A 20,318-nucleotide genomic window follows, 5' to 3' on the forward strand; every position below is an offset into this window, starting at 1 on the left:
ATATATTATTTACCTGTATAACATATTAACCTGTATATATTATTTACCTGTATAACATAAGATATCATCATGAGTAGTAGATTGATGGGGAACCTGAGTATATAATTTACCTGTATAACATATTTACCTGTATATTTTATTTACCTGTATATATATTATTTACCTGTATATATTATTTACCTGTATAACATAAGATATCATCATTGGTAGAAGATTGATTGGGAACCTGAATATATAATTTACCTGTATAACATATTTACCTGTATATATTATTTACCTGTATAACATATGATATCATCATGGGTAGAAGATTGAAGGGGAACCTGAGTATATAATTGACCTGTATAACATATTTACCTGCATATATAATTTACCTGTATAACATATTTGCCTGTATAACATATTTACCTGTATATATTATTTACCTGTATAACATAAGATATCATCATGGGTAGAAGATGGATTTGGAACCTGAGTATATTATTTACCTGTATAACATAAGATATCATCATGGGTAGTAGATTGATGGGGAACCTTAGTATATTAAACAGAGACAATGACACAAAAGCTTTCTGTGCATCTAAGTAATTCTCATCTGATATCAGTACATAGGTGGCAAACGAGGCAAGTGTTACCTGAAAAATAATGTTCAAAATATTGTCATTCATACATTATATCGTTTCATAATAGACGTATTACAATTTGGATGTTGAGCTGAACTTTGTTTCTGATTGACCCAAGATAGGTTTCTGAATAACCTTCTGACCTATTAATAATTATGACATTCATTTTTTTAAATTCTGAGTCAATATTTTCTGGGAACTTGTGTGGTTTTATGTAATGGTGGACAAACTTGCATACAATTGTAATTAATATATACTGTTCATTCAGAAATTATTGTGTGCATTTATTATAGTGATTTTGTCATTTTAAACTTAAATACAATTTTTATTTTTATAATTTTGAGAAAGATCCTGTTTCATTCATACCAAATATTTTAAAATGCGAGTTCAAATTATTGCATTAACAACTCTGTCACATTTTGTGCAATAATAAAAATCTCACCATAATTTCAAAATTTACAGTACATGTATATAAAAACCAGAATGTGTCCAAAGTACACGGATGCCCCACTGGCACTATCATTTTCCATGTTCCATGGACCGTGAAATTGGGGTCAAAAGTCTAATTTGGCTTTAAAATTAGAAATATCATATCATAAGCATCAAGAGTATTAAGTTTCAATTTGATTGGACTTCAGCTTCATCATAAACTACCTTGACCAAAAACTTTAACCTGAAAATCCCACTTTCATTTTATATGTTCAGTTGACCGTGAAATTGGGGTCAAAAGTCTAATTTGGCTTTAAAATTAGAAGATCATACCATAGGCAACAAGTGTACTAAGTTTCAAGTTGATTGGACCTCATCTTCATCACAAACTACCTTGACCAAAAACTTTAACCTGTGGACGAACGAACAAACGGGCGGACAGACGGACGGACGGACTAACAAATGAACAGAGCCACAGACCAGAAAACATAATGCCCCTCTACTATCAAAAGTGGGGCATAAAAATCACTTGTATTGCAACAAGATAAGTCCAGTCCAGTCATGTCCAAAATTATCTCATGCAAATCATCATTTTGGCTGTAAATATACTGGGGGAGGGGGTTGGCACAACACCAACAAACAAATCTAACCTACACATTCTGTATGAGCCAGTCCCAACTCGGTACTCCCAAGTCAGGAGCCTGTAAATATACTGGGGGAGGGGGTTGTCACAACACCAACAAACAAATCTAACCTACACATTCTGTATGAGCCAGTCCCAATCGGTACTCCCGAGTCAGGAGCCTGTAAATATACTGGGGGAGGGGGTTGGCACAACACCAACAAACAAATCTAACCTACACATTCTGTATGAGCCAGTCCCAACTCGGTACTCCCAAGTCAGGAGCCTGTAAATATACTGAGGGAGGGGGTTGGCACAACACCAAAAAACAAATCTAACCTACACATTCTGTATGAGCTAGCCCCAACTCGGTACTCCCAAGTCAGGAGCCTGTTAATTAGTTGTTCATATGTTCATGTCACTACATTATAACTGTCTCAATGAAGCTACAGGAATCAAGAGGTGCTAGTCAATCTAATATAAAAATCTTACCAGAAAAGGAGCACAAGTGAAAGAGAAAGTACTAAATCTTACCAGAAAAGGAGCACAAGTGAAGGAGAAAGTACTAAATCTTACCAGAAAAGGAGCACAAGTGAAGGAGAAGGTACTAAATCTTACCAGAAAAGGAGCACAAGTGAAGGAGAAGGTACTAAATCTTACCAGAAAAGGAGCACAAGTGAAGGAGAAAGTACTAAATCTTACCAGAAAAGGAGCACAAGTGAAAGAGAAGGTACTAAATCTTACCAGAAAAGGAGCACAAGTGAAGGAGAAGGTACTAAATCTTACCAGAAAAGGAGCACAAGTGAAGGAGAAAGTACTAAATCTTACCAGAAAAGGAGCACAAGTGAAGGAGAAGGTACTAAATCTTACCAGAAAAGGAGCACAAGTGAAGGAGAAGGTACTAAATGCCTGGAGGTATCCATATCTCTTGAGAATATCCAATTCTTTATTTCTGATGTCTAAAATTTTCTTCTGGAATGATTTCTCCCAAGCATACAGTTTCAATACCTACAAAGATACAAGACTATAAGTTTGCCATCCCATTAGTGTTTCACTTTAACCACAGACAGTAAATGTAAATATATGTACAGTCCCATTTTTCTTCAATGATCTGAAAATTAAACTTTGTATACATCAAATTGTATTTTCTTATAGCAAAATACATAAACAAACCATTTTCTTCATAAGCCTGGTTCAAGTCAGAAGCCTGTAGTGCAATGGTTGTCTGTCATATATTTTTTTTATATAAATTAGGCTTTTATTTTTTTCGTTGAATTGATTCACCTTTATTAAGCCCGGGATTTAAATTTTTATAGCTGACTGTACACTGTGGTTTTTATTTTTCATTGTTGAATGCCATAATTATGGTGACCTATAATTGCTTATATCTACTCATCTAAACGTAAGCTGATAGTTCTCTCAATGGCAATCATATCACATCTTCACTTTTTTATATATCTAACCCATGCATATCTAAAACAAGAGGAGTTCGTAATTTCTGTGATAAACTCTCTCGTCCATACCTTAATACCACTGAGAACTTCATTCATTAACTTCAGTCTAGCATCTTTGTATCTCATCAGAGCTGTCTGCATGTTACGTTGTTTCACAGAGATAGCACCATTTATAGGAATTAACAATATCATAACTGCAAGTCCTGTTGACAAACAAAAAAAAGTCTTAGCATCAATCTTTCTACATTGAAAAAATATCAATTGTCTCTAAAAAAAAATTATGTTTGAATTGAATATTTAAGCAAAAGTGAACAACCTAAAGCCCCTAGTCACTGCAGTCAGCTTCAAAACATTTTAACATATTAGAAAAATTAAATGAATTGTTTAGATTTTTCTATGTTCAAAGGGACATAACTGTAGAAAACTACCTAAAGTGAAAAGAAAAGAGTTTGACACCTTGACCGGGCCTCTTGAAATACACAATTTTGTTTTTTGTTAATAAAGTTGTCATGAAAAAGAATAACATGATAATATCTTGACATTTTTACTGAGAAATGCCATAAATAAGGATCTTTAAACAAATTGTTAATACACAATTATTGAGAGAAGTCAAATATTTTTATGAAGAAAGCACATCTTCAAATTTAAATTCCACCAGCACAGAATTTTTGTGTATATCTTGGATCATTATTCTACTATGTATGATTACATTTTAGTAAATCAGGACAGAGAGATGGACATTAGTTATTACAATATGACTCACAAGTAAACCTCAGTGGTGATATTTTAAGTCAGAAAAGTTCCATACCATAATTAAGGTTCTACACATACCTGCCAACACAGATGGTCCTAACTGTTGCCATAGTAACAATGTAGCCACTACAATCTGGAACGGTGCAGACCACAACATCCACAGATATCCTGACATATCCTGAAGTCTCTGACAATCCACTCCCATCAGATTTACAATCTCTCCCACGGTTGATGTCTTCCGCGCTTCATTGTTCATTGTAAGGGACTGTTTAAAAGATTAAATAACTACATCATTTGCTACTTAAAGGGAGTTAACTCTATAGATTTTGATAATATGGACTACAGTTATAACCGAATGATACAAGAAACATGTCCTGTGGATTAATTTATATCACTTGATTTTAATTTTCTTAGATTGAGAAAAGAGGGGTGGTAGGAGAGAGTGTCATAAAAAAAACCAATTCAAGAATAACTGTTTTATATTTTCTATATGCAACAAAATCATTGGAATTTTTTTTCTTCTTCAAAATTGTAAACTCTATGTTAAGCCTATTAGTTACTCTTCTTTAATAGCATTATCATCAATACATATTTTGAAGTTTGTGTTAAAGAGTGCTAAAAGTATTTACATCATACAAACCTTTTTGTATACGGCAGCAATCATTGCAGATCGAGCCCTCATTCCTGTACTCATACCGATGTGAAAATTCTGATGGAAAAATGTTGACTGTAGAAATGAGACAATAAAGAAAGCTCCAGCTAATGTATAACCATGCCATTCTGGTTCTGCAGTTGATTTTAATTGTTTTTTAGTTGTATAACTGATCAAAGCACTGAAATGTACAATTATATCTATTTCTATTGACATTTTCTAATTTTTTCAGAGTTAAATTTCTATATTCAAATCAAATACTTAACTTATATTTGCAATCCTGAGGCAGCCATTTTGCTATTTTTCCTTCATTTGTGGGGAAAGTCTATAAATACTTAATGAAACCCCAAAAAAAGTTCGCCACCAAACCAAAATAGAAGGGGAGGAATGACAGTACATGTATATGATTAAGTTATATGGAGAACACTTAACAACAAATCCATTACACATTACTGACGTAACATCTAAATATTATTGCTATTGCCCTTTGTTGAGATTGAAGCTGAAAAAAAACTCTCTCCTTTAGAAAAAACATATATGAAAATCCTCGAATACAAAATATTAACTTTATATTTTGATCTCACTTTAGATGTACAAGTCAAGTTTACAATGTCTTTGATCTCACTTTAGATGTACAAGTCAAGTTTACAATGACATTGATCTCACTTTATGTGTAGTTTACAATGACATTGATCTCACTTTAGATGTACAATTCAAGTTAACAATGTCTTTAATCTCACTTTAGATGTACAAGTCAAGTTTTCAATGACATTGATCTCACTTTAGATGTACAAGTCAAGTTTACAATGTATTTGATCTCACTTTAGATGTACAAGTCAAATTAACAATGTCATTGATCACACTTTAGATGTTCAAGACAAGTTTAAAATGTCTTTGATCTCACCTTAGATGTACAAGTCAAGTTTACAATGTCTTTGATCTCACTTTAGGTGTACAAGTCAAGTTTACAATGACATTTTCACAACATTTGCATATGGGTCAATATCCTTAAATGTACCTCAAAGTACTAAATAAATTATAAGTAGACAAAAAAAAACTGTATGCAATGGTATTGGACATAATTCCAAATAATTTAACTGTTTGAAAATGTTTACTTTTCACTTTCTGAAGTGGCATCTATTGGGGCCTTTCAGGGTTGCACAATTTTTGAAAAAATGAATCACACTTCTTGCCCCGAAAATTTAATCATATCTGTAAAATGTCTCAGGTTCTAAGCCATCATATATATTCCCAAATTTATGATATGAACTGAGGAAAGGAGGAAAATTAAAATCACAAAAATTGCGAACTCTGAGGAAAATTCAAAACAGAAAGTCCCTAATCAAATGGCAAAACGCTACCATTGTCACCAATGAGAAATGAATTGCACATCATGACCCTTTTCAATTTTTAATATTATAATGACATGCAAAATGAAAACTATTATTTTGTATATACCTTAAAAGTATAGGTGAGGTAAACTGCATCAAATCATACATGAATTTACAGAACCATGCTCTCAAAAAAGATGGTCCATATATTTTACACAGTACTTTAAATAGGGAGCCTTTATTTTCTTTCTTTGCTGGCTTTCCTGTTTTAAACGTAACAGATGGTTGTCTTGACAACAATGGTGTTTTCTCTGACGATCGATGTTCTCGATTAATGGATTGTGCAGGCTGACTATATTCAACACTTTTTCTACAAAATAAAGGTTCCAAATTCATAAAACTAAAACATAATTCATCAAAATAATGAGGACAGCATTTCATCCAACATAATTCCCTTGTTTTAATACTTTATTTAAGATTCTCTTCAAAGTGAAAAAGATGCCTTCTTTTAAATGGTAAAAGTTCTGTTAACCATATTTCAGCTGTATTTCTACCATACATGTCAAAATTATCAAAAGCATTCAAATTTCCATTATTTTTCTACTCCCTACAAATTTGTAATTAGCAGCTCTCCCTTTTCCTGAAACAATCTTTAAAAAGTAAAAGATAACAAAACTTCAATGAAAATATGTCTTTATCTTTTTCTTCGGAATGCAATACACAAAATATATAATGCTTACCAAAATTTAACCAACTTTTCAATGTTTGATTATAAATCAAAGATCAATGTTTTTATTTGATAAATTAAATGTACAATTGTCTTTAAAATTTGGCACAAAGCAAAAACTTTTAAAGTAAAAAAAATGTTAAAGTAAGAAAGAGGTTAATTTCTAAAAAAATAAAGTTGCAAACAATATTTGGTAGTTGGGTTATTTATAGTCCTAACATAAAGAAAACTTTATTCCCATTCTCAAAACAAAACAATGTAATTGAGAATAGTGACTAACTTTTTCATAGGGTTTGTGTGGGGAATAAAAACAATTGTTCTATTGTATAGGACTTTCTAGAAACTCACTTAAGAATGTACTAAGGTAAGCTTTTGGAATTAGTGTTAAATGTTTGGACTCCTTAGTTTTTTTTCCATAAAATACAAACACAATGTAAAATATTTTCCCCCATGACACCCATTTATCTATTTATATTTGACAAGTCTGAGTAAGCTTTTACCAGCCATATTTCAAAAATTAAATATCTCGAAAAAGATCTCTTTGACCTTATGAATATTTTTAGCTTACTTTGTTTCTTAACTTATGCACTTCTAACTTAAAGTATCAATTTTATATTCTTGTGGTTTTTTTTTAATTTCATCAACCCTCACTTAAGTACATCATTAAGCCAGAATCTGATTTAAAATTACAATAAAATATTATTATTTCCCTTGTTGGGAAGTATTCTAGTATACATAATTGTTCGCTGCAGTTCAAAAAAACAGTGAAAAGTAAAATAGATACAAAGATTTCAAGCCTTATTATCAAGTTCAAATATAAATTGGATGAAAAAATACCATTAAGCATTTTTAAATTTATATATAAACTATAAATATTATCTTAAAATCAACAGGGATTTAAAATCCTTTATCATTGACTCTTCATTGAGATTCATTGAAAGGGATATGTTCTGTATCCTGACAATTTAGATACCCAACTTCAAATTATAATTTAAGAGTAAAATTTGTGATTCTGGAAATAAGTTTTTGGAAAGAGTTATACAAGGATGTGAACAGTGAGGGATAGGAATTAATAATGTGTACAGTCTATGGGATTAATTAAGTGCACAGGAAAGCCTGTTGATATTGCTTACTTATCTATAGAAAGTTCTTCTTCAATTCTACAAAGTGACATTGATAATGATATTTCAATTCATGGGTTAAAGTCTCTAAGTATGTTTTATATGTAATATGTGCATTTGTTTGCACCCGTCCTTAGTCAGGATATCTGATTTACAGTTATTGTCGTTTGTTGATGTTGTTCATAAGTTCATCATTATTCGTTTTTTATATATATTAAAGCATTGGTTTTCCTGTTTGGTTTTACACTAGTAATTGTTAGGGCCTTTATAGCTTACTGTTTGGTGTGAGCCAAGGCTCTGAGTTGAAGATTGTACTTTGACCAACAACTGTTTACTTTTACAACATATGGCTTGGATGGAGAGTTGTCTCAATGGCACTCATACCACATCTTCTAATATCTATCTTCATATTTTTATGCATTTAAGTAGTGTTATATGAGGTTTTTTTTAATAAAATGTACATTTATATTCTGGTAATAACTTTCATGAATTATTGTATGTACAATCTGCTAATCAATAATTTTATCTAAAATGATCATTTATATGACCATCTAGGTTATTTTCTTATGCAGTTTCGAATTGAGATAAAAAAAAGTCTGCTAATGGTTTAGTCAATTATTTTAGTTTATCTATATATATTAAATTTTTAAAGAAAAAACATAAAGTCATCTATTTGTATGAGTTATACATGTATAATGTATATGATACTGATACATGTACTGCATAATGTAAATGTTAATCTGCAGTCAAATTGTAAAGGTGCTTATCCTGTTCTTGCACTTTACATGTTGTGTAAATTTTTAAATGGCTTGCTCCTCTTACATGGGAGGAAATTAGCCTAGGCTAATAATAAATGATTTGGGGCTTTTTTCCTTACTATCTAGAAAGTTTTCTATAGTGTTCAAAGGAAATAATTCATACAATATCAATGGATTGTCTCCCTTTTTTACATTTTTCTCTCTCTCATGAAAATGTACTGACTAGTCATTTTTGCTAGTCCTTGTTCTATAATTTGATATCTTATTATTTTATCGTTTTATAAAAATCATTGAATTTATTGTATGTAATATCTAAATCCCAATAGGGTCCATGGTTGGTCAAATAAAGAATTTCTATTTTTATACAACATCACCTTTTTTATAAACTTTTAGTTTATACACATAAACAGTTTATTTTTGTGGTTTTTTTTTTAAAGAAGCATAAATAACATGGAATACATGCTGAACAAGTAAACTGCGAGCTACTGCTCACTGATGATACCCCGCTGCAAGTGGATAATATTAATAGTGTAAAAATATCCAAGTGTTCGGTAAACAGGAAGTTGTCGAGTGATGAATCTGAAAACGCATCACACAGTATAGCTGACTTATATAAATCCTGAAACCAAATTTCAGAAATCCTTGTATTGTAGTTCCTGAGAAAAATGTGACGAAAATTTTCAACTTGGCTATCATGTGTAAAATCGTACAAGTGTTCGGTAAACAGGGAGTTGTCAAGTGATCAATCTGAAAACGCATCACACAGTATAGCTGACTTATATAAATCCTGAAACCAAATTTCAGAAATCCTTGTATTGTAGTTCCTGAGAAAAATGTGCCGAAAATTTTCAACTTGGCTATCATGTGTAAAATCATACAAGTGTTCGGTTAACAGGAAGTTGTCAAGAGATCAATCTGAAAACGCATCACACGGTATAGCTGACTTAGATAAACCCTGAAACCAAATTTCAGAAATCCTTGTATTGTAGTTCCTGAGAAAAATGGGACGAAAATTTTCAACTTGGCTATCATGTGTAAAATCTTTCAAGTGTTCGGTAAACAGGAAGTTGTCAAGTGATCAATCTGAAAACGCATCACACGGTATAGCTGACTTAGTTAAACCCTGAAACCAAATTTCAGAAATCCATGTATTGTAGTTCCTGAGAAAAATGTGACGAAAGTTTCATGGGACGGACTGACTGACGGACTGACGGACGGACGGACAGACAGAGGTAAAACAGTATACCCCCCTTTTTTAAAGCGGGGGTATAATCAAATTTTAGAAAAATTAAATTTTAAGAAACTGAAAAAAAAAATCATAAAAACATTGAATACCCCTTTCTTGGCAAAACAGAAACAAGATTCAGAAACAAAAGACCTCTCCACATTAACTTCAACATGAACTCTAAGATTCTAACAACATAGATATCAGTGATCATTTAATTGAATGATTGTTGGTGTTTAATGCCACTTTCAGCTCTAGCCTATTTTGAAGCAGTCCATTTCTATTCATGGAGGAAGCATGAGTACTATGAGAAAACCCCTAAAAGTTATTTTAATGGAGATTATATAAGCAAATAACTATACAAACTCTCTGATCTTTTCATGTTTAGCATATTCTTTTTTCCAAGCTTCATCAAAGGCTGGTATAACAACATCACTTTTGTCTCTCGGGTGAAGATCTGAAATATCCGCCTCTTCTAATGGTTTCTTGTAACCTATTACAATCAGTCTGAAAAGACATTTAAAAAGGTAAATTTCATCTTAGCAAATATTTAAATATATTGCAGTATTAATTTAACTTTAACACAGATTCTGATTTAATCAATATTATGTATTTCATTCATATCATCCATTTCAATAGTTTTAACAATTGACATTTGGTACAAAAAAAAGAACTTAAAGTCTATGGTGCTATAAATTTTAATATGCAATGCTGACCACAAGTTAGGTTGACAACATGTACTCACCCAGTCATCCACCAAAATGTCAAACGAGATAAGAATGAAGATTCTACTTCCAAACACTGTTTCTGAAAAGTGAATGGAAAACTAAATGATATTTTTGTTCTTCTAGTATTGCATCACAGTCAACAGTACAGTAGACAATCAAAGTTTTGTGTTCATTTGAAACAATATCCAATGTTTTAGAAAACCCATACATTTTAAGCAGGAGTAAAAGAAACAGTTGATGCGAATGGTTGTGACTTGTGGGTAAAATGTCAATGAGACAGCAATCCACAAATATAAATAACAAACAAAATCTGAATACTGCTCTTCATTGAAGGCTGTACAGCCTCCTGCTGTTTGCTCTTCATTGAAGGCTGTACATGCTTCTGTTGTTTTGAACTTCTATACTATTTGGTGTCTGGTGGAGAGTTGTATCATTTGCAACCATACCACATCTTCTTATTTATATATCTTAAGGTTTATCTGGTAAGGATGACTTTGTTTGAATAACATGTTTCTTAGTCTGAAATATAAGTGGTCTATCTGCCATGGTGTGAGAAGGATTCTATTCCTCATCCACGATTTCTCAATTTACAGCACTGCTCTGTGTTACATATGACATGAGCTGCATCAGATAGAATTATATCTTATGCAAGTGCACAAAAACTTGAACATGTATATGACTTTGATTGATTTTTGAAGATTAATTTTGGTCTGTTAAGTAAAGATTTACAGACTTTGCATACAGATTTTTGCAACCCGGACAAAGTTACCAAATATTCATTTGTTCAAAGTCCATTTCTATCTGACTGACACTGCTCACATACTTACTGTATTTAATTCATAATATCCTCTTCTTGTTATCTTCTCAGCAAAACAATGGAGTACAAACTGGACCAATAGCAGGAAGAAATACACGTAAAATATACTGAATCTGAAGAAATCCTTGTGGTATACCTGTAAGATATAAATCTTATTTAACTATAGCCTACATATTCCAGATAGGTCAGTTAAATATATGAACAACACTGCAAAAGGTTATTTTTTTTTTGCTTTCAGCTGTATAATAATAGCTTAACACAGTGTAGCTTAAGCAATTTATGGATTACACATTATTTCTACAATTTTTGTGTATCAATTTTAATTTTCAATTCTAAAACCTTTTTTGTTAAAAAAAAAAAAGAGGCCCAAAAGCCTCTTTGAATCACCTCTTATTATTCCCACATGCATAATTTAAAAGAACTGTATAAATATGTATATCATCAATGTTATACACCTCTTATTTGTTTAGGGCCAAACTATCTAATACTGAAGTTGTTTAAGGTCGTGTTCACACCAAACTAGATGTACAGTAAACATGCATGTTTACAATTGTTTAGTGTAATGTACACTGGTTTCACATTTAATTTGTTCACATTTATACACCTGGTTTAGTTACCAGTGCATAAGTTTTGTTCAAACTTATAAACTATATGTTATTTAAATGTTCATTACATTGAATCGAATTGAAATTTCTTGGACAACTTTTCTAGCAGTGATGAAAGCCATTTTGATGAGTTGCACCTATTTTATAAAGATACTAAAGATGTATCAATTACCAGGCGGATAAACCATTTTTAAAAGCATGGCGTTCCAAACATTGATCGTCCAAAAGAGGGTGTTCCAACCTCTGAACCCCGCCCTCATCTATATCTGCCACTAATTAAGTAGGCTAATTCTGTGTCAAACATAAAAACCACTCCCTTTCCGTTTGTATTTAAATTGTTTCCCCCTTATGAGGATACATAAAAGTTTTTTTATATAACAAACCAATTAATATATCCATTTTAGACAAATAATTAGGTATCAGAAACAACATTAATAATTGTTATCAATATCAATTTTATTAAATAAAACGTTTTTTCTTTAGAAATACATGGTAAAATGCATGTACTAAATACCTTGTTTTGTGTATGCTGAACCACACAAATTCTACATTGATGATCGACTGCATGTAGACAAAACATGATTTAAACTACATGTAAACATTGAGTTTTATCAATGGAACGTAATTGTGTTTAGTTTACGTGTGAATTACACTGACACAACACATAGTTTAGGTCAATGAGAACACAGACATAGTTGCAGCAATGTTAGATTGAGGTCAAAAGTATAAAGTTTCAAACAAAGCTTAATGAATTTTTTGTGACCTTGGGCTGTTTTCTGATCTTTTTCTTGGTTCTTTTCTCTTTGACACATTCACTATTTCCCTTCTCTTTTCAATTGTTGAACATTAGCCTTGTGGTTTTGATGAAAAGCTTCTCATTTTTATGTGTTGCTAGTACAGAAAATATCAACAATCAATAAGAACAAGCCAAGGTTCAAAGCAGACATTGATAGTGAAGAAATTAGCTCTTTTCACAAAAATCTTAAGGTGGTACCTAACACTACAGGGAGATAACTCTGTAAAATCAGCAGAACGTTTTAACGACATTGTGTTGTAAAGGGAATATAAAGCTTTTCAATGATCAAAATAAGTTTTTGTCAAACTGCTATATAACCAGTGTAATTTTTCTGATTAAACGGTTGGTTCAAATTTTTTGAAATTTTTATATTTTTGTCAAACGGTCAAAGTAAATACTTTGTCAAAATTTTAAGAAAATTAAACGAGCCAAATTAATTTTAGTTTAGGTGTTGGTAACCACCTTAAGATAAAATTTATCGTAAGTTTAAATTATTCCTTAACAATTCAACTAAATATTTTTTATCGTAAGATTAATTTCACACTTAGGATTTTTATGAAAAGGACTGCAGGTATGTCTATAGGGAAAGACAGACAAGAGATATCATTGGATGAAATTCAGGTCACATGATCATGTATTACTTACATCTTGTTCAATCAATGTGTAGAAAGGTATTATTGAAACTACTAACGTCAAAAACCAGAAAATAAATAGAACTCCTGACGTAATAAATCCTTTGATTCTCTCAAGGTATATCAATACTACTGTCAACAACTGAAATAGAATTAAAGCCAATGTTTTACATGTCAATATATTAGAACATTCATAATCAAGAATTCAAAATGGAAAAAAAAACTGGTTACTTAAAATTACATATATTAAAAAAAACATATAGTTATTATAATTTGAAAAATGCTGCTTTAATTCTGTTGAAATAGACAACTTTCGAGTTCTATGTATTTCCGTCAAAACTTTGGTTTAAGTGAACGTCACTCTTGCATTTAGGTGCTTCGTCACTTCCGTTTTCATGTTGTGCAAGTGGTTGAAAAACTATAAAAGCTATATTGCACGAATAATTCGGCAAATTGAATTCTCATAATTGACGATCTGCACAGCTGTTATTAGGAAATTATGATTTAGTACCTACTGAACAAACTTTATTCTAGTTTATCCTGCACAATGACGATCACTAACACGCTTGATGAACGTTTATAGTGCAGGGATACCGCTGAGCCCTTTTAACTAGTAAATGACATCATAAAGGTGAGTATAATTGGCGAATTTTTTTCCCGTGACGTATGAACTCCAAAGTGGTCTATTGACTGCAAATAGTGAAATATACTTTTTTGCCAGTTGTTACAGTTGCAATATTTATCTTTCTATTCACGACAGAGTTATTGCTATATTACAATCTCCACAATCTTATTCTAATTCGAGAATTATTTTTATAATTCTCTATCTCTTTTACACACATACAGAATGGCTAATATAATCATTGTGTATATATACTAACAAATAAGGTACCTGCTATACATACCAGATGTGTGATCTTTATCATAAGACAGCAACCATTTATTAAATAAAAAAAATTCTAATAAAAATTTTTAGTCTTCAATGACAGAAGAGAAGCACAAACCCTGTTTTTTTTGTCTTTTTACAGAATATAGAAATAACTCACATACAGTGTACAATACATTACTGGCTTATCACATACTATGAGCATTGTCATATAGAAATCGACCTTATGCATAAGCACGTATACATGTACATGTATTATACTTTTATTCATTTTGGAAAAAAGTAAAATTACAAAAATATTAAACTATGAGGAAAGTTCATAAAGGAAAGTCCCTAATCAAATGGCAAAATCAAAAGCTGAAACACATCAAATGAATGGATAACAACTGTCATATTCCTGACTTGTTACATTCATATAAAGAAATAAAAGACGAATTTTGGTTTGTTTAAAAAAAAAATTATAGAAATTCCATAGAGATTTTTCAACCAGGTAAAAACCTGATATTCATTTAATTTGCACATGGTCGAGTTCTAAACGATGTGGCTCATATATCTACTTACATAGGTAGCAGCCTTAAGTGAATGAGCTACAAACAGGGAATTGTGAGTTCTTTTATTGGCCTCTTCATCATCTTTATTGTTAGCATCTCGTAATAATTCAACAATGGACAGGAAAAATAATACACCACTAATAAACTGAAACAATATAATACATTGTAATTTAATCAATTTTCATTAGCAATAAAAATTCAACAGTGAACTTATAAAAATTGAAACATGGTCATTTAAGGCAGAATAATTTATAGATTTCATCCCAAATAAAAGATTTAATAAAGATTGTTGATGATGGAAGCGTTAGACCTTGACTGACCCTTGAACAGTCAGTTAATGTTTTTTAGGGGTAGTCCCCTACCGGTATCTTGAAAATATACAATCACAGTAAATAATCAGTCTAGTTCTTTTCCCAAATCTGCAAATTCAGAGACAGATTAGCAATTTTAAAAAAGTTAAAAGGGACACAACTTTAGAACAGTAAGAAACTCATCGATGATATTCAACCTCAGTCAGTGAGATTTGGTTCTTAGCATGGTGAATGAGTTTCATAAAATTAAGGTGAAAAAAACTTAGTGAGACAGTGGAAACAAAAATGGGACAGACAGAAATATTCTCTTGCCTATGCCATAAAAATTGGGTATTTTCATTGTTCTTTCCCTAAAATGAACATAATGTCATATCATTGGATGAAATCTATGTTTAAAATGAATTTAACCAATCACAAGGTTTTGGGTATGCTGTCGATATCTAACCCAAAATGCATTAGCTTCTGAAACAGCATATAAGACAACACTAAACAGTCCTAAAATCTACATCAAATGATGTCTACTCTGAGATCAACATATGGTCTTCAATTAATAAACAGGGGTTTATACTTATACTTATGATGAGAGGGAGTAGGAGGGGTACAGATCCCGAAATCCGGGCTAAAAAACACCTAATCCCGAAATCCCAGGCTTAAAAACATGAAATCCTGAGGTCCCGAAATTTCGAAAAAAGAATTGCCAGATCCCGAAATCCCGAGCTTAAAAACACCCGATCCCGGAGTCCTGATAAAGGTCCTATACCCCTTCTATGATTCAATCTCTAAATTGCCCTGTTGTAAACATTCTTAAAAGACATGAAAGAGATTGATGATAATCTCCCACCAACAACAAATTCTTTAATAAAATAAAATAGAACAAAGATATGAAAAAAAGACAGAACTGACTATACTTGTTAGTTGGAAGGGGCACTAGTTCATGCAGCATGATTTAACTTGTTGACATTACAAAAAATATTACACATGTACTGACCGTTTTGGCCACACTCAGAAATGAGTGAGGACGAGTAACTCCATCAACATTCAGAAGGTGATAAAGGTAGAACGGTGCACTGAGCCACAGGAAACCACATGGCACCCAAACAAGTAACGTCTGCTGGAAACAGTCTGTGAACTCTGGGTAGCTACCATTCAGTAATCTGGTCTCATCCTGTTTAAAAGAAGAAGTTAACCTCATATTTAAATGAATAAGCAAATCTAGTACCTCAAACATACAAATATCTCTTCTGCGTAGAATATTACTTTGATATCTTCTGCCTCCATTTCTTATGATGAAATTTCCTGTAAATGGGGACGAAGTCTGTATGAATTATTTTTTACTGTAACTTAAAACATGTAAAAATATTTGTTAAAAAAGAAAGAAACGGAAATACTGTAACGTTTCCGATTTTGGTTCTTTTGTTAGGAGTTGTAACGTTATTTAAGTTATGACGTCATATGCAATGTAAACAAAGAAACACTATCATCAGGTTACATCTATTTTTCATATCAAGGAATTATTAAAAATGAAATTAGTATTGCGTTCCTTCCCATTTTATACTAGTCTGATAAATATATATTTTACTCAGTTTCATGCAAACAATACCGGAAAAAGGAAGTACATTGTAGATTTCTGCGCAGATGCAGGAATTCAAAACATACCCTGCCACGTCCACTTGTATTTTTTGTCTATCTGAGGTTATTCATGAGAATATTTGACTTGAATTTCATTGATGAAATATTCGTTTTAACAATGCATTTTTAAAATACTTCAAACCTGATGATTTTTTTTTATTGAAAAAATCCTATGCGAATCAAGTGTGTTAAAAAATAATTTCCATGGAGTAAAGGGTTAAGTCTTTTTCAACTGATTTTTATAGTTCGTTCTTATGTTGTACTGTTATACCACTGTCCCAGGTTAAGGGGAGGGTTGGGATCCCGCTAACATGTTTAACCCCGCCACATTATTTATGTATGTGCCTGTCCCAAGTCAGGAGCCTGTAATTCAGTGGTTGTCGTTTGTTTATGTGTTACATAATTTGTTTTTCGTTCATATTTATTTACTTAAATAAGGCTGTTAGTTTTCTCGTCTGAATTGTTTTACATTGTCTTATCAGGGCCTTTTATAGCTGACTATATGCAGTATGGGCTTTGCTCATTGTTGAAGGCCGTACAGATTGAAAATATATTAAAGATATATTGAATAAATACAATATTGCATACAGTTTATGTGAGTTTATGGAAGTATTTCAATAAAAAAAAAGATATTTTTTTGGTCAGGTTAATTTTAAAAACAATGAGTGATAGATTTCTCTTGGAAGAGATTTAAAGGTCCCATCAAATAAACTAAACAAAGAACAATATCTGTTGTATTTGTTAGATGGGACAATAGAACTACCAAAAGTTTAAATGGACAGGTGAATCTATGGTAAACTATCATAGGGTTTCGCAACAATAGTATATGTAACTTCTAAAAAAAAAGGACAAGCACGATAAGCTAATCATCTAAAGACAATTATCATTTCTACAGAATTTACAACCAGAGTAAGGGAGGTAAGCAAACATATATACAACAGTATTCTTTAAATGAATTGGACTACCTCCCTTACACTGCTTTTAAATTGTCTAAATTGTCCTTTAACCAGAAAACCCCTAGTTTTCCCCCTTTTTTGCCCTAAATTACTAAATTGAGCCATAAACCCCAATAACCATCCCTTTGTAGTATGGAAACTTGTGGTATTATTTTAGAGAGATTCATACACTTGAACACAAGTTATTGTCTGGAAACTACAAAAGTGCTTATTTGGGCACCTTTTTTTGGCCCCCTAATTCCTACACCTTTGGGATCATAACCCTCCTCCCAAATCAATCCCAACCTTTTTGTGGTTATAAACCTTACAGAGTTAAAATTTTATTGAATTTTATTTACTTGCACTAAAATTATTATCCAGATATATATCATCATCTGTCTTCGGACGACGCTGATGACGCATACGACTTGGCATGTAACTGTGTTTAAATCATAAATATGAAATGCATTTTCTAACCATAAATGCATGAAATTTTGTGAATGCTTTTCTTTGTATGCATGGAATATATTTCATGGGATCAAATTACATAATTATAATATACAATCAAAAAATTTACATGATTTACCTTCACTCCATTCAAAGTAAAGACAGAAAAGTAACGGTCCATAGATTTACAGCAGGGGGCATAATAAAAGGAGAGAGTGTTTGAGGATCTAAATGCAACAACTTGAGCTATTTTTTCAGACGAAAATTGGAAACACTCACTGCCTGCTATGCCAGGAAGGGACATATAAATATCACAAATGTATGTAAGAATTACCCATGAGGCCAAATAAAAAAAGAGTTATGTGTCCTACTACCCATGTTACCTTCCCTCCCTAGTCCCTACTTTTTAAGCTCAAAATATAAGCCTACCCTAATGTTTTGTTGTCATTTTCAGTAAGAATTGTAAAAGTCAGATTGTCCCTATCTCAATGTGAAAAAATGGTAAATAAAAAAAAATCCCTATCAAGTTCCTACTTTTTTCAAAAATTTAATAGGAAACACAAATATTATTTTGTTGGGCCTGATGTGAATTCAACTCTTATTAATAGGCATGTTTTAAAAAAATCCTGTTTAGGGGGCATTTTGGGATGTTGGCAAACTCTATAGATCACAATAATTACCCTGGACCTGGCCATTAGAAGAGTATTGGATGTAGCATTGCCTAATATAATCTAACAGTATGTCAAAGTAACAAAATACAAATGGCAAGAATATATATCATGTTTGAAGAACTGTTGCATCTCAAAGATATGCAAATGGAATATCTATCAAATTTATCTTTTCTTTGTAATATTTAGATGCATTGTGTGTTTGTTATATGTTCCATATCTAGTCCTACATATTGGTTATTTAATGTTATATTTTAGGTCATAAACTAGAACTTTGTTGCATTTTTAGCCATTACATAATACAATTGTTCTTTGAACGTCAGCTATTATATTTTTGGAGGGAGGGGATCCTTTTAACATCCGACTATGAAACGCCAAATTCTTTAAACTGGTTCAACATTTAATAAAACAATGCTTCATTGAAACTAAGTCTGATTCTTGATAACAAACACTTCAAATTGTGTATGTTCAAGTAAACAAGTTCGTTTTTTTGTCGTTGTCCGATAAAAACGTACAGTCGCAACACAGATGCAATCAAAAAATTAAGGCAAGCATAAAATCATGTTTTCTACAGTACAAACCCATAGAGTTCCACCACAAAATTCTTCGAACGACTGAACCATTTCTTCTGTCTTTACTTCATGACAAGCTAAAAGTTAGAGTAACTTCCCTTTTATAACCACAAAACTGTTCCTTGACTTAATCGACACCGACAGAGGTAAACTTTTCATCGCTGGGAACCAGGGCATAGGATCACAAAATCGAACTACGAAAATACGATACGTAAAACGTACGAACAGATTGTATTATACATGTCTCTGGCGAATATAAACGCAAGATTAAATTACCGGTAGAGCGTTATGATCGTTATCATTTGGGATATACTTCCATTTCTCTCTAGTCTTAAGAATTGTAAAATTTAGTCATACGCGTATGCATTCATAATTTGTGAGGGCCCTCATGGGGTTTTTGATTATGTGATTACTTGGTCGTTTTTTTAATGATTATTTGATTATTAAGCCAAATATTTCATGATATTTGATTACCTAGGACTGTATTTTTAGTTTATGATTATTTGATTACTAAAGATAAGCAAATATTGAATGATTATGTGATTATATTGGCAAAAAAATGGTGATTATGTGATTACTAGGACCCCCCCCCCCCCATGAGGGGCCTCATTTGTAAATCAAGGATTTGTATAGTTAGATCTAACTATACAAATCCTTGTGTAAACTGAGACTACTATAACACATAGTGTAGTGTTATAGTAGTCCACATAGTGTTATAATAACGTTATAGTAGTCTCAGGTCCAAACGATATGTATAGTAATCCTTGATTTGACCAGGGACGTATATATAAGTCCTTGATTTGACCAGAGACACATATGTCTCTGATTTGACCTAAGATTTCATCAAGATTTGTATTTCGCTGCGAATGTGGAGGTCGTAAACGTAATTAAGGGTGCTTTCTTACAGGGCCGCGTTACATTTTTTGTGTTTTTTTTTGTAATCTAGTTTAAATCTACTCTGTATTTTCTCTCCTTTATTTAGTGTGTGTGTGTGTGTCGGGGGGGGGGGGGGGGGGGGGGGGGGGGGGTCGTTGTTTTATCATTAA

The 20,318-nt window shown here is 31.9% G+C and overlaps 1 protein-coding gene across 3 annotated transcripts in view; it reads right to left on the bottom strand.

Annotated features, from left to right (window-relative positions):
- The window catches only part of LOC134720928 (multidrug resistance-associated protein 1-like), a 47,167-nt gene extending 27,712 nt beyond the window's left edge, over positions 1-19,455 (bottom strand). For 2 of the 3 annotated variants that reach the window (XM_063583501.1, XM_063583503.1), the window contains exons 1-14: positions 19,282-19,455; positions 16,010-16,186; positions 14,721-14,855; positions 13,287-13,415; positions 11,251-11,376; positions 10,441-10,502; positions 10,062-10,202; positions 7,725-7,751; positions 5,992-6,234; positions 4,522-4,714; positions 3,960-4,146; positions 3,198-3,331; positions 2,545-2,682; positions 489-635 (exon numbers count right to left, since the gene is read on the bottom strand). In XM_063583501.1, the coding sequence (XP_063439571.1) occupies positions 489-635; positions 2,545-2,682; positions 3,198-3,331; positions 3,960-4,146; positions 4,522-4,714; positions 5,992-6,234; positions 7,725-7,751; positions 10,062-10,202; positions 10,441-10,502; positions 11,251-11,376; positions 13,287-13,415; positions 14,721-14,855; positions 16,010-16,186; positions 19,282-19,323 (1,881 nt within the window). In that variant the 5' untranslated portion in view covers positions 19,324-19,455. The remainder of the gene's footprint in view (positions 1-488; positions 636-2,544; positions 2,683-3,197; positions 3,332-3,959; positions 4,147-4,521; positions 4,715-5,991; positions 6,235-7,724; positions 7,752-10,061; positions 10,203-10,440; positions 10,503-11,250; positions 11,377-13,286; positions 13,416-14,720; positions 14,856-16,009; positions 16,187-19,281) is intronic. The other variant, XM_063583504.1, reaches the window with a different exon arrangement.
- Between the last annotated feature and the right edge of the window lie 863 nt (positions 19,456-20,318).

The sequence above is a fragment of the Mytilus trossulus genome, chromosome 6 (assembly GCF_036588685.1).
Source record: "Mytilus trossulus isolate FHL-02 chromosome 6, PNRI_Mtr1.1.1.hap1, whole genome shotgun sequence".
In the NCBI taxonomy this organism is placed as follows: domain Eukaryota; kingdom Metazoa; phylum Mollusca; class Bivalvia; order Mytilida; family Mytilidae; genus Mytilus; species Mytilus trossulus.